Source organism: Trachemys scripta, chromosome 11 (genome assembly GCF_013100865.1).
Source record: "Trachemys scripta elegans isolate TJP31775 chromosome 11, CAS_Tse_1.0, whole genome shotgun sequence".
NCBI lineage: Eukaryota > Metazoa > Chordata > Testudines > Emydidae > Trachemys > Trachemys scripta.
In genome coordinates this window covers 44,207,452-44,230,855 of record NC_048308.1, presented here as the reverse complement: position 1 = coordinate 44,230,855, position 23,404 = coordinate 44,207,452, and the positions used below count along the sequence as shown (strand labels likewise).

Genomic DNA, 23,404 nt, shown 5'->3' with positions numbered 1-23,404 from the left:
GCGAGCGATTTCACCAGGAAATTACAACAATGGAGAAACGCTATCAGGGCAAATGGAGCCCATCAATGCTTGCAGACTATTGCTGGACAGTGACAAGAGATGCTCCATTTAATGAATACAAGAGACAAGCCAAGAAGTGCTGAGTAGACACTGAATAGGACTAAACTATGTACATAATAGTTTTTTGCCTTTTATTTCATAATACATTTTAAAGAGTTACATAAACAGGACAGGTGAAATATTATCATGTAAAGCAACCATAAACACATGAAAAGACCTAGGTTTACAGTTTATGATTAAAACTCTATCTACACAATATACATAGACATAAAATGTAAAACTTAAATATCTTAGAAACAGTAGCCAATCAGTTATTTTAATTGTCATATTTGAATTCAGCACATCAAAATACATAAAAAATAGCACATTTTATCTCTGAAGCAGACGACTTCTCAAAAATTGTAGACCAGTGTTATCTTTCCTCTATATTTTTCCTTCTTTTTGTGCTTGAGACTTATAGATTGAATTATAGAAAGAAATTCTATAACAATGTAGCATTGCACTTTTTATACCATGTCAGGAGATAATGCACATATGGTTTAAGAACTGTTCAACAAATGCTTTATTTTAATATTCTTGTTAAAATATACATAGCAACAGCCTGCTAATTCTCTGTCACAAATATTCTTAATTTTCAACAGAGTTATTTTCTTTTTTTGTATCTGTTTTGATCTTTTTGGCTCTAAAAACATAGTTTGTTTAAAAAAAAAAGTTTAACCTTTTAAATAATTACATTTTGGTTTTCTATGTACAATTAAATTGTATTCAAATTTTAGTCCCTTACCCCACAGTTTTATCTCAGTGTGTGGTGTATTCAAACAGAATTTTGTATTAGTAGATTAGATCGTCCTAAATAGCAAAAAATTGTAGGATAACCCCGTTGCTTGAAAATCTAGTACAGCTTAAGTAGGTGTATAAAACGCGTTGTTAAAAATTCATATATTAGGCTGGCTTATTTTTCATGCTGTATTTGAAAAAGTGGACATGTGCAGAAACTGCGAGTACAATTAGCGTCAAGCAGCTAAATCCAGCTCTAATCCTGTTTACGCTCTACATCAGACAGATGTGCCAAGATTGATTTAGACAAGCCTTTGGCTTATAGTAATAATATATATATTTTAAAAAGATCCATACATTATTCTATTTTTGTTAGACCTTTTGCTAAATGTTAAGTGTTGTTAATTTTGCTACTCTTACTAAATACTGTAACCTACTTTATGCTGGTCTCTTCTCTGCTCTCATGGTGACATGACAACCTGGCGGGAGAGATTATCTTTATTCCTTGTAATTAAATTGACTTTTTCTTTTCGCGAAGATACAACAATAGGAAGTGGGTGCTGAATTAAATAAATAGCATGATATCTAATAGATGTATACTTAAATCCCTTGCAAGAGCAGATGGTACCCAGTATCTTTCTAAGTAATGTGAGAGGACAGTTAATGTTCTGAAACAGCTAGCAATAACGAACATGATACTAATGAATCAATAGTTCTTAAATGAAAAGAAAAACTGCATATCTAAGCCAAGATTATATGTCTGTTTAATGTGAATTTGGTTACTAGATCACATCTGAAATATTTTTGTTTGATAGATAATGCAAATGAAGTTTTAGAAGTTCCATGATCTTAGTTGGATCTTACACATTTTTATTTTTTCATTTTATGAAAAAGTTATTCTTTTTACCAAACAACCACTATTCAACCCACCTAGGGGATTTGTATGTCTGATTCCTATTAATTTTAGTGGGAAATAGGTATCCAAATCTATTAGGTATCTTTGAAAATCTCAGCCTAAATGTATTCCAAGTATATTTTTAAAGTGTGGCCTAGAGTATGTCCAGTTCAATGTTTCTGAAGTTTAAATTTCGACTCTTACAAGAAAATCTTTTTTGGGGGTCTAATCTGCGTATAAAATGCATGTATTTGTCTTATTAGAGAGTACTATATTTTCTTTATGAAAAAGAGAAGGTTGGTATTCATATGACCAGCCCAGGAATTTGACACATTTAGAGCCAGTGGAGGGTAAACAGGACTAATTTAAAACAAACAGTGTCAGGTTTAAAATATTACTGCTAAAGAAATGTTCTTACCTACATTATAAACTTGCATTTTGAAAATTAAGGATTTTTAAAATCAAATTTGCATTTTATTATTTTGATTCGGTTTTTTTACTTTTTTGCAATTTACTTTTCTTATACAATGGAAATACTAATTTTCACTTTTGTTTGCAGTCTGAATTTCAGATTCTCATGCACTATTACAGGAGTGCCAAACTGTGGCTCGCAGAGCCCCCCACAGCCCCTCCATTCTCTGCCTACCAGATTTGCCCTGCAGTGGTGTGGTGGGGCTAGTGGCTTCTGTTAGAGATGACTGGTGCCTGCTGGGAGTGGGGGCAACAATTTAAAGGTTCAGCCCGCCAACAGCTTGAGTCAAGCCCCCCAGACACGCTCCCTTTCCCCTCAGCAGCCCCTCCCTGCAGCTCCCAGGTGTTAGCTCTTCCTGGAGATGCAGTGACAAACAGCTGGGAACTGCAGGGAGGGGACACTGCTTCAGCTCCATTGGAAGAGGCAGTAGCTCTCACTGCAGCTCCCAGATGTTTTCTGCTGCCTCTCCCCATGGCCATAGATCCCAACTTGCTGGCTCCAGCAGCTGCCTTGCAAGGAAGGGGCCCGGTGGCACCATGTGACTGAGAAGGGCCAGCACACCCTGGCAAAAATCTGGTGGGGCACGTGACCCCATGTGTCTCCCCCCTCCTTCCCCTCCAGGTGTTGCTTCTGGCTTCTGACCAGCAGGGAGAGAGGTCTCAGGGCTTCAGCCCCACAGGGCATGCCTGCCGGGGCTCAGAACTTCAGCAGGAGCAGCCCTGAGCCCTGGCAGGCATCTCCCACAGGGCTGAAGCCCCTAGCCCCGGCAAGAACTTCTAAAGGTTGTCACATACGGCTCGGAGGGTCAGTAAGTTTGGCCATCCCTGCGCTATTACAGTGTAGCAATATTTGTATTACTTGCAGCATAGGGGAATAATTTAATTTAAACAAACCATTTGCATTAGAAATGATTTATTTAAAGAGAATAAATAATGAACACATTCCTATTACGTTAAACACATTGTTAGCAAATACATATATGTTAGACGTAATATAATACACTGAATACTTATTAATATGGTGTGCGTGTGTGTGCGTGTGTGTGTGTGTATATATGTATATATATATATATATATATATATATATATATATATATATATATATATATATATAAAGTTATGTTAACTGAAAGTATTATGGACTTCCCACAGTGCTGTTCACCCATGTCAAGCATTCCACAGACTTTGCAAAGCTGAATTCAACTTTGGCATAGAAAATTAGGAAACTTGTCAAAGAAAAGATGCATGTATACTTTGTACCAAGTACAGTTAGAGTATTTTCATTGCTCATCAATGTACTTGGAATGTAATGTTCAAAACAAGTTATGGGAAAGTACAGGAAAGAACCAAGAACAAAGGGGGTTCAAAATAGTGGTCTAAACTTAGTTTAAGTTACATGTAAAGAGTTTTGTAACTTGTAAAATCATACTATAAATACTGCTTGTTGAAATGCATATCTTTGAGCATTCCTTTTATACAGGGAGCAGGCTGTAAGAATTAGCTTCCAGAAGGAGGGTATTTGTCTTTTTCATACTGTATTGCTTTGTTGTTAACCAAACTTACACAAATTTATTGTCTGTTTGGTCTCTTGAACATTTTAAAGAATGACCCATGAATGTAGTCATACAATTGGCTACACGGTTTAGTCTATACACACCAATTATAGTTAGGGCTGCAGAACAGTTTGCTTTATACCAGGGGTCGGCAACCTTTCAGAAGTGATGTACGGAGTCTTCATTTATTCACTCTAATTTAAGGTTTCGCATGCCTGTAATACATTTTAACATTTTTAGAAAGAGGTTTTCTATCAGTCTATAATATATAACTAAACTATTGTTGTATGTAAAGTAAATAAGGTTTATAAAATGTTTAAGAAGCTTAATTTAAAATTAAATTAAAATGCAGAGCCCCCCAGACCAGTGGCCAGGACCCGGGCAGTGTGAGTGCCACTGAAAATCAGCTCACGTGCCACCTTTGGCACGTGTGCCATAGGTTGCCTACCCCTGCTTTATATAATTGTTTAGCAGTCTTTAATTACACGATCTCATACTATTTTTTTTCCACAGGATCCCTGCATCATTCAGTTCAAAGAATGGATGGTGCTCAATTAGTGATCAGCTATTCAGTATTTTGTTTTCTCCTTCAGTGGGTGGGCCCAGGCCTGCCTTACTGCGTACTATTCAAACCCTGCCCTGAGGACAGGATTACTAATTTCTTCTTGGACTTTTCTATACAGTGCATCACAATAGTATCTGAGTGTTTCATAAATATTAATGAATTTACTTCCACAACATCCCTGTGAGATGAGGGTGTATTTTTATTCCCATTTTACAAATGGGTAACTGAGGCACATAGAGATTAAGATAAAAAGTTTGATGACCTGGGAAATATCTGTATTTTTTTTTATAAATATTATTCATACCTCTGTGTGTCATGGATTACTTGCTCTGGGGTAGGATCAGAAGGAGATGTTAAAGAAACCAAGCAGAAAAGGCAAAATAATGGCAAAGATAAGATACTGTCATGAGAATACCAAGGCTCCATAAGGGAACATTTTGGGAAACTATTAATTGGTTTCTGCTTGGTCCTTCCTGACTGGCAAAGTTTACTTTTCTGAGATCGAACCTGAGATCAAAAGGAATACTAAAACCTTATAGGGTACGTCTACACTGCAGCTGGAAGTGAGCCTCCCAGCCTGGGTAGACACTCAAGCTAGTGCACTGAACATAGCAGTGTGGACATTGCAGCTTGGGCTCTCAAGCCCAGATCCCCTAGGCTTGAAAGTACAAGCTGCAGTCCAAGCCACAATGTCCACACTGCTATTTTTAGTGCTCTAAATGAAGCACTGCTACCTGAGTCTATCTACCTGTGCTGTGAGGCTTGCTCTCAGCTGCATGTAGACATACCCACAGATACTATCCTGCAGAAAGGAAAGGGGAAGTTGTCTGTTGCAGGCTGACACAGACTGGCTGAGTTGTTCTGCAGCAAGCAGGCTGTACCTTGGTCCTGAAGGAAACAGGAGACACTAAAGTTAAGCCATTTCTACCTGTGTGATTGAGGGGAATGTCAAGTGTAGGTAAGACAATACGCTTATTGGTCGTCTTATTGCTTTAAATCCATTTTTCTGAGAACTGTGTACCTTTTTGTCAAATAAATCAGACTTTGTTGTGGAAGATGCTGCTTCTGTGTCACTGCAAGGTGTTACTATCCACAGGTTCCTAAAGAGAAATTTGCAGGTGCCAAGCCTATTGAGCTTGCTAGGTATCACAGTTGGCAACCAGAGGGATGTAACCTGGAGATGTTTGGATAGTGAGGTCCCACCCCAAAGGGCAGGGGAGGCAAGGTCCTATCACTTGAAAGGGGTGTGTACTTGGGGGACTAGGAAAGGATTTTGGAAGGGGCACTTCCCTAAGGATGTGACAGAAAATATCCATTAACTTTAGGTGCCTGATTTGAGACAGCTAGGACTTTATACTACAGAGAGCTTGGCATTGTGTAATATGTTCAGATCATAGTTCCTATTGACTTCAATTGCTGCTCTGAGTGGTCAGCATTTGTGCAAATCAGACCTCAGGATCTCAAGTTGGGGACCCAGAAAATGAGGAAGAGTTTGGTTTAGTGACTTATTTAGCATCAAGTAGGAACCGTATAGCACAGGTAGGAATAGAATCCAGTTCTCCAGGGCAGCATTCAGCTTTCTTAAGCATGAAATCATTAATTCTCTTCTTGCAGTCCTCTGCCTCATTCACTACGCCTCTTCCAGCTTCTGTAACAAATGAGACAAGGGTATCATTGAAAGTAGCCTCACTAACTATTCAACTCATTCATGCTCCCTGTCCACTCCATCTACTGTCTATTCTGCATTCAGATCAGGTGGTGTCCTTCACCCTGCTGTGGTGTCAGCATGGGGAGCATAGGAAAACCAGTAATGTTACTCTCAATTTTGCAGTGTGTAGGAGCAATTTCAGGGAAAGTTCTGCTCAGTCATTGCAGTCCTGAGCTAGAGTGTTATCAGTGCAGATGGACTCTTCAGTTAATTTAGCAGCCAAACTTTTAACAAGTCTCTACTGAGCCTCTGAACTGTTTTTTTTTTTTTTTTCCCCTTCCCTCAAAGGCTTAAAACTTGGCCAGATCTGCGTGTTTTTGAATAAGAGGCTCAGCTCTGACACAGAGGCAAACTCCCTGGCAAATATCGAGTCCCTGTATCAAAGAGTGGAGATACTAGAGCTTCTCAGTGAGACAGTTGTATGAATTCTTTTTTTTTAACCTGGACAAAGCAACATATTTTCCCCTAATCTCAGTCTCAGAAATGTATGAACTGTTTTAACTGGAATCTGCAAAACAAACAAATAAAAACCAGAGTGAGGCAGGAACTTAATGTGGAAAATTTCAGTCTTAACAATTTAAGTTTGACAAAGTTTTTAATACCCAAAACTGTGGTCTTACAGTGGGAAGGATAGGACAACCATAAGGACAGGCAGTGGTACCTGCTCTGCATGGATACTGGTAATCAGCGGCAAGGACACCCACTAACTTCTATGATGTAAGAGCTCTTGCCCTTGCCTTTCTCTGTTAGCGTCACCTCTCTATCAGATTCATAAGTCTTGCAAGGTTCTTGTGCATCTATTCAATACCAGCAGAATACAGAACTTGGAGGTGGGGGGGATTTTGATCTCAGAATGTTTTTAACTCCCTTCTGAAATCTGGTGGTTTTGCAGGGGATCAGCCCACTACTCCTATCAATATCCTCAAAATTCAGCAGAGCCCTTTCTATGTATAGCATGCACAATGAGGTACTAGTATATTGCTTGGAAATTTATGAGATAACTTTAATCTCCTGCACATCCACACTCCTGCATAGTCATGTAAGGTGTGTTGGGGTTTGTGTGTGTGAGTCCTCACTCCCTTCTTCTGGAGACACATGGCTACTTTCTTCTGACAAGGGTGCAGAGGGCTCCTTTCTTCTCTCAGCTGTCTCTTCCTCCTCACAGTTTACCTCTGGGAACTCAGGAACATATTCCTCTTGCATTTCCATTCTTTTAAGTTTATACTCCCTTTCCACATTCCTTTCTTAGGCTGTTGCTTTTCTGCTTCTAGTTCCTTCTCTTGACCTTCATGCTTTTGATTTTCCAACTCTAGTGTTCTCTGGTTGGCCTTCTCTTGCTGTTGCTTTTCTTCCTTTCTTTATGTGACTCTCCACTATTTCCAGCTTTCTGGTCTTCTCTGCTATTTCCAGCTTTTGGACCTCTATCCTGGTCAGGTCGAGATTCAGGGCTGCCTTGCTGGAAGCTGTGTCAGGCTGGTTTTCTAAACCTACACCCCCCTCAGGCTCGGGCTCTTTGGCTGGATCAGTCAGATCTCCTTGCTGCTTATCAAATTCCATGAGTAGAGATCTCATTCCTTCTACGTTTTTCTCTGTAGCATTTGAGCCACGGTCTGTGCACAGTTTTTCCAGCTGCTTTCTGGTATCTTTAGCATATGTCTCCTGTTTATTCATCCCGTATTTTTCTTTTGTTTTTATTTCCCTTACCCAAAATAAACAAATGGAAAATAACTATTTCCAGTCTTCTCACTTTTGCATCTGTGTCTGTATCACCTAGAGTATGACCCTTAGTTAACCAGCAAATGGGGTGGAGAGCCTGCCAACTATGCCACTGTGCTGCTTCCCGCGAGTACTACCCAGGGTTGTGAGGCACGTTGCTACCAGCTGTCATTAGAGTGAAGAAGCCTTTTCTGTGCCTTCTGTGGGTCAGCTCCCCAGTTCTATCAGCCATGGACAACACAAGCATTCCTCTCTCTGACTACTCAGGCTCTGGTCCTTCTGCAGGTTAGCAGTAGGGACGCTCCAACCCCCAAATCTTCGAAGTGTCCAGTGCTGGTCCACTGGACACTCAGATAATTCACAAACACCCTGTTCCCAAAGGAACAGTGCACACCAGCTTATCAGTTACACCTCGCATCATCACTCTGTTTATCATACAACACTTAGATATGTTTGTGGCACTCTACCCCTAAGCAACCCTGGGAACCCATATTCACCACTGTCATATAATTATGATATGTTTCATACAAAGCATGCCATGTAAGATATATAAAAAGCCATGACCTGCTGAAACCCATTATTCTGTCCAAATGTGTATATCATTAGTGTGTATCAAATTGAGATTTTTGCTGCATGGTTGTTACTGAAATATGTTTTAAGTTTGCTAGTAGCATACAAAGAAAGCAAAACACTCACAGGAGCGTATGACAGAATGTACTTAACAGCCATTAACAAGCAGGGGAGTTGTAATCCTGGGATTTACAATTCCAGGACAGTTGTGCAAGCACCGTACAAGGGGGACTGCTTGATCCTATGACTCCATTGCACAAGACCAGGGGACTGCTCAACTGAGGGACTCAGGGAAGCCCGTCAGGGCATGTCGAGACAAGTGTCTTCTAGGCACAGAGACTAAGGATGTAAAAGAGAGAACAGTGGCTGCATGTTTTGGCCTCACTCCCCTCAGAACTCAACAGCTGGAAACACATCTGGAAGGGGGAAGGTCCTCCCAGGCTGGAGGAGAATTCCAGCCTTTGTATTGAAGATCTGTTAGCTGCCTGTGCTATCTATCCGGGTGAGACACTGCTTGATTCAAATCCTGTTTAGTTTATAGAACTTAGATTGTTCACTTATTTTTTTCTTTTAGTAACCATCTCTATCCTTTATGCCTACCACTTATAATCACTTAAAGTCTCTCTTTTTGTAGTTAATAAACTTGTTTGTTTTACCTAAAACAGCGTGTTTTGGTTGGAGTGCTTGGGAAATCTGCTCAGGAACAAAAACTGGTGCATGTCCTCTCCACATTGAGGGAAGGGCAGACTGAGTTATAAACATATACTGCTCAAGCTTCTGACCAGGACAGGATGGCATAGCACTGGAGTGCAAAGCTGGGGGGAATTGGCTGGAGCCTTGCTATTGTTAGTGCACGAGTGGCTGGGAGAAGCATTCATGTAACTCAGCTGGGTGTGTCCCTGCCTGTGGATGTCTGTATGAGTGTAGTACCTACCAGAGGTTTGCAACTTGTCACAACAGCATAGTGTAAGAGGGAGCCAAGGTTGATAAGCCAGAGGACTCAGTGGTACCCTAGTTCCAGGTTGCACCCTGGGAAGACCCATCACAATGTTTATAATGGGAAAAAAAGCAAATCTTTATTTAACAAAGAGGAAAGATTCAAATGATAGCAAGTAGAAGTATTGGAAACAAATGGTTACATATAAAATAAAAACATACGCATTCTACAACCTAGACTTTCTTAACTAGTTACTGTCAAGTCTTATAGGGCAAAGTTCACCCAAAATCCTTCCAACATATTACAGCCAGGCTTGGCTGTGATCTTCCATTCATGAAAAGCATCCTTATCACCTTCTGGTGACCTGCCTTAACTTGCATACCTCCTCTAGACAAATTCCAGACTGGAAATAAGGTGTACATTTTTGAGAGAGTGTAATTAACCAATAGAACAATTTAGCAAGGGTCATGCTGGATTTTCTGTCACTGACCATTTTAAAATTTATATGAGATGTTTTTTCTAAAAGATGTACTCTAGGAGAGTGGACAAACAACTGAACGTGAGCTCTCAGTGCGATGTTGTAGCAAAAGGGCTAATGTGATCCTTAGATATATAAACAGGTTAGTAGAAGTAGGGAGGTGACTTCTCTGTATACAGTCTTGGTGAGATCAGTGTTGGAATATTACTTACCGTTCTGGTGTTCATATTTTAAAAAGGATGTTGATAAATTGGAGAGGTACAGAAAAGAGCTACAAAAATTATTCGAAGGCTGAAGAAAATGTCTTGCAGTGAGACTTGAAGAGTTTTATCTGTTTAGCGTATTGAAAAGAAGATTGAGAAGAGATGTGATTACAGTGTAAAAGTTCCGGCCAAGGGAAGGAGTGGATTCTCCATCTATTGATGTCTTCAAATGAAGACTGGAAAATATGCTTTAGCCAAACAAGTTATGCATTGGTCAGACATAAGCTATTGGTCTCAATAGGATAACTATGTGAAAATTAATGGCCTGTGATATGCAGGCAGTCAGATTAGATGACATAATGGTCCCTTCTGGCATTAACTGAGGAGTAACTCTAAGGGCTTGTCTACACTTGCAAGTTAGAGTGCATTAAATCAGCCCCGGACACCCTAACTCCTGAGGTGTCCACACTTAGAGCGCCTGAACTCCGTGGCTGGAGCACCCCGGGTAATGTGTTGCTAATGTTCACCATTCTATTAGGTGATCCAGAGCCAAGTAGAGTCAGAGAATCCGAGACAAATGTTTCCTCATAACGTAAATTCTTCCCAAATTGTTTTTAGATTATCTGCTAAAAATAAGGTTTGCAATTCAGTGAATTGATGAACTTTCTGGTGCCATTCCTGGTCCATTAAACTGTGAGAACAATTGAGACAAGTTACTTTCTTTTTCAAAGTGGGGTATCTCTTCTGAAGTCCTTGCTCAAACCTTAAAGGTTATATTAAAAAAAAAAATAAAGGTTTCTTCTTCTGCAATCCTAGGAAAGCAAGATTTGCAACCTCCTCCAGGGGAAAAAAAAAAATCCTTTTGCAATTTCTCCCCCTTCGCTTCAAGAAATTGCTAGTGGCAATTCAACAAAATCTTTCATGATGTTTTCTAAAGAGGAAGGCACAAAGTCTTTCTTTGAGATTTAAAAAGCTTTCTGAAGTAAGGGCTTTCCCTTCCCCCTCCTGCCCCAGGAAGGGGGGGAACATTGGAGTTGTGACTAAACAGAGGATACAGAAACACCTCCCCCAGGGTTTAGGACAGAGGTGGGCTAACTACGACTCGCGGGCCACATCAGGCCTGCCAGACTCATCTGCCCGGCACCTGAGCTCCTGGCCTGGGAGTCTAGCCCCCGGCCCCACAGCCTCAGTTCACTGCGCTGCTGGCACAATGCTCTGGGCGGTGGGGCTGCGAGCTCTTGCCTGAGCCGGTGCTCTGTGCTGCGTGGTGGTGTGGCTGGCTCCAGCCGGGCGGCACGGATGCCTATCCTGGCACTCTGGGCAGTGCGGCTGTAGCGCCGCCAGACACCAGTGCTCCAGGCAGCACGATTAGGGGGCAGGGAGCAGTGGGGGTTGGATAGAGGGCAGGGGAGTTCCGGATGGGGGTGTGGATAGGGGTTGGGGTGGTCAGAGGACAGGGAACGGGGGGGTTGAATGGGGGCAGGGGTCCTGGGGGGGGGAATCAGGAAGGAGAGGAGGGGCTGGATGGGGCAGCGGGGGGGCAGTCAGGGAACAGGGCGGGTTGGATGGGGCAGGAGTTTGGGGGGCAAGAAGCAGTGGGAAGCGGGGGCGGATAGCGGGCGGGGGCTGGGCCACACCTGGCTGTTTGGGGAGGCACAGCCTCCCCTAACCAGCCTTCCATACAATTTTGGAAATCTGATGTGGCCTGCAGGCCAAAAAGTTTGCTCACCCCTGGTCTAGGATAATCTCTCGCATGTCATCCCTACCCAAACTCAGTTTGGCTTTGGGGAATCTACTCTCTCTACTTTCTGATATGAAAGTAGGAGGGGATAGGCCTGCATAAGCTTTAAATGGTACTTTTCAAAGAGTTATTTCAAGGTGGCATCCTCAAGGTCAACTTTCATAAGCATGCATCCCAGAGACTGTCTGGCATCCAAAGATACATTAGAAACATTTCTGTAGCCTTGATATAGTGCTCCCAATCCATTGCCAGTCTCCAGGGTCTGAGGGTTTAAGTTGCTACTAGAATCTCAGGATGTTTTGTTCCAAGTCAAACTTAACTGAAAATTTAAATAGAAGTTAATAATACCAGTGACCCAGTTCTGGTTTGGTTTATTTTGTATGTTTCTGTGTGTGAGGGTGGGGGATGTTTGCTTTCTCTGATCTAATATTTTCTAGTATTCTCACCTAGTACCTTTCTCATTTCTGAAGAGCATGCAGTTATACCAAATGAGAAAATAAAGTTGGCATACTGATAGCTGCTACTAAGACCATGCAGTGATTTAATGGATACAGAGAGCTTGTTTTATGAGACTGAATTTAGGGATGGAGAGATTTACAGAATGGAGGGATATAAATACAACTTTCTCTAATTTCTAAATGTAAAAAAGGAGGTTCAAGACCTATAAAACAATGCTAATTTCTTACAGCAGGATATTAAACTTGAATACTAGAATACAAAGAACACAACCAGTGATGTGTGTAACTGATGCATAAATCAAAATTTGAAGATGTAGACCAAACAATTGAAATATAAAACGTTGCATATATAATATATAAGGTTTCTATCCATGCGAGATGTGGGTTAATACACACTGTTAATATAGCTTTTGTTCTTTTAACAGGTGATTCCAATATGAACTTACCATGTAAAGAGGAGTTTGTTGAAATGAAAGATATATTTTCCATAAAATTGAAACGTCGTCGTTTTGTAGGACAGAAGAAAGGTGGTGTATTGTTAGGTATCACAGTTTTTGTATGCCTGAAAAAAGAAAATAAATTAAAGGACACTGCCATCAATTTTAATAATTTAAGTGAAGACCACTGTCATTCCTGGTTTAGATGTTTGAAGGAAATTTTGAATGGTAAGCACTTTTTTCAAAGATAACTCATTTCTAACTTCATAATAGTTTTATTATGAGACTAGTTCTGTAATATGTAATGTATTCTATATGTAATGTTGAATGTGGGTTACTGTAGTCTTAGAACAGCTTATTGTTTGGAAAGTAAAAGGTAAATATTTCAGTATAAAGGACACAAAGATTACAGTTGTTGAAACCTTTTTGCTCATTAAGGAAATTTATAAACTTGCTTATTGCAATTTAATGTAAAATTTAAAAAGAGGAAGAATAATAGTAAAATATCTACATTTACAAAGTAAACAGATTAACTGTGGAAATGTGCTGTACTGTTCATAATATTTCTACAGTCGTTTATGGTAAAGTATGAGAACAATTTGTTGAATTAAGAAAGAATAGGGCTGTCAAGTGGTTAAAAAGAATTAATTGCAATTAATCAATGATCATGCTGTTTAACAATAATAAAATACCATTTATTTAATAATTTTGGATGTTTTCTACATTTTCAAATTGATTTCAATTACAACACAGAATACAAAGTGTACAGTGCTCACTTTATGTTTATTTTTGATTACAAATATTTGCTCTGTAAAAACAAAATAAATGGTATTTTTCAATTCACCTAATACAAGTACTGTAGTGCTATCTCTTTATCATGAAAGTTGAACTTACAAATATAGAATTATATACAAAAAATAACTGCATTCAAAAATAAAATAAAATAATATAAAACTTTAGAGCCTACAAGTCCAGTCAGTCCTACTTCTTGTTCAGCCAATCGCTCAGGCAAACAATTTTGTTTACATTTGCGGGAGACCATGCTGCCCGCTTATAGTTTACAGTGTCACCTGAAAATGAGAACAGGTTTTGCATGGCACTGTTGTAGACAGCATTGCAAGATATTTACGTGCCAGATGCACTAAAGATTCATATGTCCCTTCATGCTTCAACATGCTGATGCATCAACATACGTCCATGCTGCTGATGGTTTCTGCTTGATAACGATCCAAAGCAATGCAGACTGACACATGTTTGTTTTCATTATCTGAGTCAGATGCCACCAGCAAAAGGTTGATTTTCTCTTTTGATGGTTCAGGTGCTGTAGTTTCCACATTGGCGTTTTGCTTTTTAAGACTTCTGAAAGAATGCTCCACACCTCATCCCTCTCAGATTTTGGAAGGCATTTCAGATTCTTAAACCGTGGGTTAAGTACTGTAGCTATCTTTAGAAATCTCATGTTGGTACTGTCTTTGTTTTTTGTCGTATCTGCAAGTGTTGTGAAAGTGTTCTTAAAACAAACAACATGTGCTGGGTCAATCATCTGGGACTGTTATAACATGAAATATATGGTCGAATGTGAGTAAAACAGAGCAGGAGACCTACGATTCTCCCACAAGGTGTTCAGTCACAAATTTAATTAACACATTATTTTTTTAATGTGCATCATCATCATGGATGTATGTCCTCTGGAATGGTGGCTGAAGCATGAAGTGGCATACAAATGTTTAGCATATCTGGCAAGTAAATACCTTGCAATGCCGGCTACAAAAGTGCCGTGCGAACACCTTATTTACAATGTCACCTGAAAGTGAAAACAGAAGTGTGCAGCATTATCTCCCATAAGGGTAAAATAACTTGTTTGTCTGACCAATTGGCTGAACAAGAAGTAGGACTCGGAGGAATACTGAATCCAAAGTTTTCCATATTTTAATGTGACCATTCTTTTAATAAATGGTAGTTTATGGCCTTCTCCTGTTTCTGTTATGTTAAAGACAGGTGATAGATCTCCCTCACTCTGTCAAATATAGAGATGTCGAGGAAGTTTTTGACAAAAGTTTTTCATCAGAAAATGCCAGTTTGTCAAAACCAAACTTTTTGCAGGTTAAACTTTAATCTGAAAGGTGTGTTGGGTAGAGAGGGAGAAGGAGAGAGAGACCTGTCCCCCCAGAATAGCCAATAGCAAAGTGATCTAGTGGTTAGGACACTCACCTGACACATGGGGGAGACAGGTTCAAGTCCCTGCCTAAACTACTAGGCTAAAAAGTCTATCTCCCTTTCTGGTCAAATGAATATTTAATTTATACACAGCAGGACAGCTGCAACAGGAGGGATGGAGAGAGACCCACCCCAGTAAGCCTGGTGGTTACAACATTCACCTGGGATGTGGGAGGTCCAGCTTCCAGTCCTTGCTCTGAATCAAGAGGAGCAGAAATTAGAATTTGGGGACTGCCACATCCCAGATGAATGCCCTAACCACTAGGCTATTGGCTACTTTGGGTGGTTTCTCTTTGGAAAATTGAAACCTCTCAATTTGTTCCTGATGCAGAACTGGAAAAAAATTCTAAAATCTCAGTCTTTGCAGGACAGGAAAACTGTTTCCCACCCAGCTGTTATCAAAAGCGGATACCAGTGAAAGCAAAATAATGTATATATTACTATTTCTGCTTGCATTCGCCTCTAAATTTTCTGAATAGGAATATTTGAGGTGTTTCTCATCTTCCCTCTTCCTTAAAGGTCCGGCGGGGGCTTTACCCTTAAACATCTAAATATGCAAAAGTGAAAAGATTCCTGCAGATCTCAGAATAAATCGTAAGCGCAGGCTACTTTCATAGAAGCCGCAAGTGCCTGTGCTTTCCTCTGTGAGTTCCCTGCATTCATCAGGAGCTGTGATGCCATATGTTCCCCAATGGCAGCTGCACTATCGCCTACTCAGGTTGCTTTGGGTTCAGCCAGAAGTAACCCCTTTGTGGCTTTTCAGTTGGAACCCCCCTGGACCTTAGAAAAGTATTATGTGCAATGTGGCTATTTCTAGCTCTTTTGTCAGTCCCATTCCCTCCGCAGACCTGCAACTGTGTAATGTTTAGGTGTCAGGGGAGAATACACATTATTTCTCCAACCCTCTGTGGGTATGGGGAATCTACAGCCTCAGAGTACCAAAGAAAGTCTGTGTAGTTTATATGTCACTTTAAAAACAAATAAAACAAAACAAAAATACCCACACCACAAATTTTCTTGTTTCAGTTCTGCAATACAAATTCACTTTTGAAGACAAATCAAAGAAATAAGACCACCTCTCCCCATAATTATATCTAGAAAATCAACAGAGACCATTTTTTTTTATTGTTTAGGGGTAAAATTTTCAGAATTTCCTAAGTCCCATTCACTTTCAATAAAGTTCAGGCTCTTAAGTCATGGAAAACTTTACCCTGATCGGCCATGAATGTTCATGGCTTTGTCCCACAGATTGTTTTCAAAGCAACATTATGAATGGCATCTTTACAAAAGCAACTCATTGGAAATCTCTCAAGTTTTGTTTTTATTTTTTACAGTGACAGAAAAATCTGCAAAGTAAAGTTTTGTGCTTTTTAAAAAAAATTATTCCCGATTATATGTGCCTCTCTCATTGCATTGCATCTAGAACTTAGATGAGGTTTCAGGTGAATTGCATTATTTACATGGGTGATGTTTTATTACACCTAGGCTGGAGCAAAGGAAAAGCAGGTGGGTTACCAAAGTAACTGCATGTGTACATGTGAGCAGCTAACGGTAAACATGTATTTTTATTGGGCACAGTGGCTAAATATTAATGAAGGATGCGTTCCTAATAATCTAACATAAATATAATTACTGTTTTCTGTACCCTATATGGAAAAAGTCAAGATTTTGTTGTTTTTGTTTATACAAACTACAAAAAGTTTAGTATGGGTGAATTGACAAGAATTATATTTTGAAGGCAGTTCTGATGACAACCTCTTGAAAACCTTTGCTGAAGTGCAAAATAAACATTTTCATTTTGCCTTTTTGTGGGTTGTTTTCTACATTAATGTTCCTGGTATGTGGTATTCTCCCCCTCACCAGCCCCCTTCATCCTCTTTCTGAGTAGTATTCTCTATAGCAGTGTTTCTCAACAATCGGTCCATGGCCTAGCGCCGATCCTCAAGCTCTCCCTGACACAGTTTAGGAAGGCAGCAAGCCAGTCCCTGGTATCAAAAAGATTGAGAAACTCTGCTCTATAGCTTCCAATTTGTGTGTAATCACATATGTTCCAAGAGTATCTAGTCTGTAGAGAGTGCAGCTTTCTGAGAACTTCAGTTCCAACTCTATCCTGTCCATGTTACAATGCTCAGCCTCATCATAGCTGAACACCTATGTGTAGTTATTTAGACCTCTGTTTTATATTGTATTTTCATGTATTCTGTAGTGCCTCAAATGAAGAATAAGTACATACCTTATTTTATGTTTTCTGAATTAGACTCAACATTTTTAGAAGGATGACTTTTGCTTTTATTCATATGGGTACATACAAAGAAATAAGGCTTTCTTTCAACAATGTGTTTATTTAAGAGAATGTGGTCTTTAGCACAAATTAGTTTATGTTTGTTAGTAGGAAACAACCAAAAGATCCAGAAAAGAGATGTAACAATACTGAGCAATATTTTTATCTGCAATAATATAGATTTCATATAACTCAAAATAGACATTTTTAGACATTCAATAAAAGTATATTAGAAAGCCTTTAACTTTTTGGCCCTGAGAGTTTAAATGTATTTTATTTATTTTCTTCAATGGGTAGTAATCTTAAAATTTAGCTTGAAATTAAATGATATAGTAACAGTTAATATAAGAATGTATTATATTTTATGTATTGCTTTGCACACTAAAATTTAATGTGAATGTCTGCAGCTTCATGCACGAAGTTTTAATTATACTATTAATGTTAAACATTAACTTTGGTTAGTGTAACATTAACAGTGGTGCGTATCCATAGTTACACTAACAAATCTTTTTCACATTATTAGTTTTTCTTATGCGTAACATACTTGATGTTGCTTATTGTGTAAAATAGTTATAAATGTACATGACAGTGACATGATTCCAAGCTCTTAACTTTTGTAACATAAACCTACTGCCATAAAGCTAAGTACTGAAAACAGCACAGATGTGTGTCTGAGAGTAGCGTCTCTGCTGCCCTATGAGCCTTTGTTTTCCAAACACCCTGATTAACCCCCCACCCTTCATGGTTCATTGATTCACTGATAGATCAAGTTTAAACTAGTGCATATTAGCACATGTGTTAGTACCAGAGGAACAGTTGGCCATTCTGTTTTAGATTGCTGGTCCACTTCAGATGGAGGAGCTATGGTAAACAATATAACAGAATATCAGTTTGTGAGGATACCAGAGGGCTGAAGTCAGCTGCAAATTAGTAGTAAATCTTATTTATTGTATATGTTGGCAATAAGAGTTACCAATCATTATTTATTAAATTCAAGAGATTTTCTGAAGATTTCAATTCATAATTTGTTTTTGTACAAAGTTTTTCATTAAAGGTGAAATTATTTCTTGGCAAATACATAATTCAGAAGTCCAGGCCCATTTGCTGCATTTTAACACTTGCTATGTGATGGTAAACTTTTTTTTTCACTGTTCCCCTGAACTAGTGTTTGGAAAATGGTCATGACAATAGTCATGTTTATTGGCAACCATTTAGTACACACAAAATCATATAATCAGTATGGGCTATTTCTTCATGCTGAAATATTAAACAATCAATTGCATGTGACTGGTCAATAATTTAAGTCAATGATGCTTGCTTTTTTTATAAATAAAATTTTGTTTGTTAACTCTTTTTGGTTTTTCTAAACCAGCTACGTTGTAAAAAAAATGAAAAAGCAGAACATAACATTATTATGGTTTATTCCTTATATTAACAGTTCTCTCCTGTGAATGGATAGTGTTGCAAAGAATTACTTTAGGATCCATGTAATATCTCTAATCTACTTATCAATAATAATTCACTTTTTAAAGAAAAGAATGATCCAGATTTAAATGATAGACCAATTTGTAAATTTTTAGAATTGCAATTTAGATTCTTTATAGGGAAAAAAATTGCAGTAATGAATTTGTGGTACAATTATGAAACTTTCAGATGAAAGTCTCCTAAAATTTACCTTTTTAAAAAGATTTTAAAATGTGCCATATACCGATCCTCATTTGAATGCCCAGATTATTTTAATACTTTGCATAGTCCTTTTTGGGCACAGGCATCTTAAAAAAAATAAAGTTTTAAGTTTTCTATTTAAAAGTTTAAGTGGGGTAGCAATATTCTGCTATCTCTCTTGCCGCCCTTCCCCCCACCCCCCTTTCTCCTGATCCTAGGCAGGCAATGAAATTATAACTCCATTCTTTGTGTATGTCTTATCCCTACAGTTCTCCAACAACTTAAAGTTCTCCACCTTTTCACATATTCTATACAAACCTTCACAACCCCTAACTCTTCTCTCCCCGGTTTGTTCATAGTAAGATTTATTTGTTCATGTAATTTTAAATATATATTTTACAGACAAATTAGACTACTTACAATTAAAATGGTGATATGGTATAAAGTTAAAACAGTTATTTTCCCCCAAGTTGGTTGAGGCCAGCTCACTTCACCACAGGTAAAAATATTGGAAAAATAGGAATTATGCCTCTGCTACAGGCATGCATGATTTCTCTCTATATACTTTAGACAAAGTAATAATTCATGAAAATGAATATTTGTCCCACTTTTGTTCTAATTAATTATATTGTTATATTTTACATTTTTAAGTCTTATTACTTCTTAATAGTCCATCTACTTGTAAAATACTAAGATAGTATCAGAGGCCACTGTAATTCTACAGTAAACTACTTGAGTTATCAGTCTTATAGTAGCAACTATGAAGTGTTACAGCCTGAGAACCTTTGTGTTTTCAGCTGAACTGCTTATTTATATCACTATGATAATGACATTATTGTTATGTTTCGGCAATATATTTTTACATTGCTTTCCTTGTTTTGCTTTCTCATAGTCTGACGAAGCAGTTAATATAAAATAAAAAATAATGTTAATGATTACTAATGAGTACATATATTACTCAATATTGAAACATCATAAAAGCATATACCTTGGTTATAGCAAATGCTATAAATGTCAGTTTCAGCAGCTGAACCCAAAATGACACAGACTGTCTTCTGGAGGGTGAAATATGGTTCATCTTTTGAGTGGATTTTATCAGGAGCTTTTTAAGTATTCTGTTCGAAGTACAGATATTCAGGAAGGAAGGACATATAACTAGAAGAAGGGAGCAGGCCATTAGTATCCTCTCTGTGAAGATGCATGTTTCTGTAGGAGACTCATGCCTTCAAGTGATCTCTTGAGGATTCATCTACTGCAAGAGTGCTAGTTATTCTTTGAGGATCCATGATATTGGAAGAGGAAAGGAGCCCAGCATCAGGTTCCCTTGTGAATTCTGTGGAAATATATCTGGATGACTCATGCAAATTTATAATTGAATTGTTCAGAAGTTTTTTCCAACACATTTGTTTTGTCTGATGCTCTCTTAGATAATACCATAAAACCAAGGATTGTTCTTGCAGGATGTAAAGATATACATGATATAAATAACCAGGATGAGCCATACCTGATGGTTCTTCTTCGAGTAGTGTCTCTAAGGATGCTCCACTTCAGGTGCACATCCGCCTTTGTGCCTTTAATTAGAGATAGTTGGTAGCAGTGTCCATTCAGCCCATACATGCACTCCTCACCTCCTGGTGCCCCATAGTGAGGATATACATGGCTGTGCAAGTGAACCTCCCTCAGTTCTTTCTCCATGTTTTTGGTCTGAGATGGAGCATTGAGTGTGCCTGCTTTACTTAGACTTAGTTCTTAGTATAGTTAGTTAGTTTGTTTGTTGGGGTTGTTGTAGTTCCCCATCTCCCCCCCCAGTTTGAGGGGTTATTCTGGAAGTTTGGTCTGGGGTATGCCAGGATCCCTAGGATTTAAGCTATGTCCTTTCTGCTGGGAAGCTATCCTGGTCAGTGATGGATGTTCTTAGTTCCTCTGCTATTTGGGAGACACCCATATTATGAGTACATAAGAATGGCCATACTGGGTCAGACCAAAGGTCCATCAAGCCCAGTATCCTGTCTTCCGACAGTGGCCCATACCAGATGCCCCAGTGGGAATAAACAGAACAGGTAATCATCAAGTGATCCATCCCCTGTTTCCCATTCCCAGCTTTTCTGGCAAACAAAGACTAGGGACACCATCCCTGCCTGTCCTGGCTAACAGCCATTGATGGACCTATCCTCCGTAAATGTATCTAGTTCTTTTTTGAGCTTTGTTATAGTCTTGGCCTTCACAACATCCACGGGCAAGGAGTTCCACAGGTTGACTGTGCGTTGTGTGAAAAAATACTTCCTTTTGTTTGTTTTAAATCTGCTGCCTATTAATTTCATTTGCTGACCCCTAGTTTTTGTGTTATGAGAAGGAGTAAATAACACTTCCTTATTTACTTTCTCCACACAAGTCATGATTTTACAGATCTCTATCATATCCCCCCTTAGTCATCTCTTTTCCAAGCTGAAAAGTCCCAATCTTATTAATCTTGCCTCATATGGCAGCTGTTCCATACCCCTAATAATTTTTGTTCCCCTTTTTCTGAACCTTTTCCAATTCCAATATATTTTTTTTGAGATGGGGCAACCACATCTGCACTCAGTATTCAAGATGTGGGTGTATCATGGAATTATACAGAGGCAATATGATATTTTCTGTCTTAATATCTATCCCCTTCTTAATGATTCCCAACATTCTGTTCACTTTTTTCACTGCCGCTGCACATTGAAAGGATGTTTTCAGAGAACTATCCACAGTGACTCCAAGATCTTTCTTGAGTGGTAACAGGGGTAAATGTAGACCCCATCATTTTATGTGCATAGTTGGGATTATGTAAGTAAGTGTATGATCTGCTCCTCCTTCAAAAGCAGATCTTGGGGGTTTGGGAGCCATTATCAGAGAACCCTCTGTCCACAGGGCTCCGAGCACACTTAGTGCCCTGTCAAGTTTTCAGTCACTGAAAACCTCAGGGGATGCAGTACCTGCATTGGTGTCTGCAGTGCAGAGAGCTTCACATTCTATTTTTGTGGGTATTGACAAGAAAAGTAGGAATACTAGGTTTCCTTCTAACAAGTCCCAGCTACTGTCTGAGAAGAATGTTCTGGAGACCTCCGGTCCCAGTGGGAGTTTTATGCAGGGTCTGCATAGCATTGGTACTAGGAGGACTTCTAAAGCATCCTCTAAGAGCCATACTGCTATCAAGCAGCACTTCGTATCAAAGACCTTTTCAACTTTGTGTAGCCATAGTAGAAGTACTACATCAAAGAGCTCTGTGCCATTGGACCTTTCTGTATCCCTGGTACCTATACCATCATCCCATACCTCTACCTGGTTACAGCCAGAATCTGACCCTAGACGTGCTCATACCAAGCCTTTGGCATCCATAGCACAAAGCACAATCAAAACAAGTACCTCTCTTAGTACTGAAGCTGGTCTCCACAAGATCTCATTTAACTCCTGTATACAACCAGTATTGCAGGAGTTTAGATACTAAAAGGACTTCCTTATGTTGAATGATCCAGACTCCCCATTATTTACTGATACTTGAGAGCTGTCCACATCAAGATCTTCTGGATCACTGACTCCTCATTTTCATTGAGATCTCCTTATTCATTGATTTCCACCACTGAGGTTGAACAAACAGTGTTCTCCTTTTTATTCTGCAAGTCATAATACTCTTATCCATTCTAATAGAATTGAGGACAGAAGAACTTGACCTCCATCTACCGTGGTTGATGTAAGTCTAAGTAAGTGAGCTTCTTATCTCCTGGGTATAGAGAACACCACAGCTGGCAACCTCAGCAGACACTTCTCCCAGAGTTGCAAATGGGAGTTGGATTCACTACTCTTCAACAGCATATTTCTAAACTGATGGTTTCTGGATGTGGACTTTTTTTGCCCCTGCAGTCAACATATAGTGCAAGAAATTTTGCTCAAAAGGGGGACTCAATCCTCAATCACTAGGAAATGTCTTGCTGATTTCATGGACAAGGGACTTCTTTATTCTTATCCACCACCACACTCTCAACAAGATCAAGCAGGCCAAAGACGGGGTCCTTTTGATTGTACCAAGATGGCTGACACACATTTGATTTGGTATCTTTACCTCATTTGACTTGCTTCTCGCCCAACGCTGTGACTTCCAATCAATTGCTTTCTGTTATTTCAGATTGCTGGTCAAATACTTCACTCCAATCTGGAAGTTCTGCAGCTCCAGGGCATGGCTCCTTGATTATTTTCAGGGGTAGAGATTTCCTGTTCAACAGAAGTGCAACAGGTGTTGTAAAACAGCTGAAAGGAGTCCATACAACATACTTACCTTCAGAAATGGAGGAGGCATCATCTTTGGTGTACCCATTGATAAGTTTCTCTGGTTGGCTTTTCTGTTTCCACTGTCCTAGAATCATAGAATATCAGCATTGGAAGGGACCTCAGGAGGTCATCTAGTCCAACTCCCTGCTCAAAGCAGGACCAGTCCTCAACTAAATCATCCCAGGCAGGGCTTCGTCAAGCCTGACCTTAAAAACCTCTAAGGAAGGAGATTTCATCACCTCCCTAGGTAACCCATTCCAGTGCTTCACCGCCCTCCTAGTGGAAAAAGTTTTTCCTAATATCCAATCTAAACCTCCCCCACTGCAACTTGAGACCGTTATTCCTTGTTCTGTCATCTGCTACCACTGAGAACAGTCTA

General features: G+C 39.3%; 1 protein-coding gene across 2 annotated transcripts in view; it reads left to right on the top strand.

Moving 5' to 3' along the window:
* The window catches only part of CERKL (ceramide kinase like), a 108,871-nt gene that overhangs the window by 39,264 nt on the left and 46,203 nt on the right, over positions 1 to 23,404 (top strand). For both annotated transcript variants that reach the window (XM_034786317.1, XM_034786316.1), the window contains exon 2: positions 12,558 to 12,797. In XM_034786317.1, the coding sequence (XP_034642208.1) occupies positions 12,558 to 12,797 (240 nt within the window). The remainder of the gene's footprint in view (positions 1 to 12,557; positions 12,798 to 23,404) is intronic.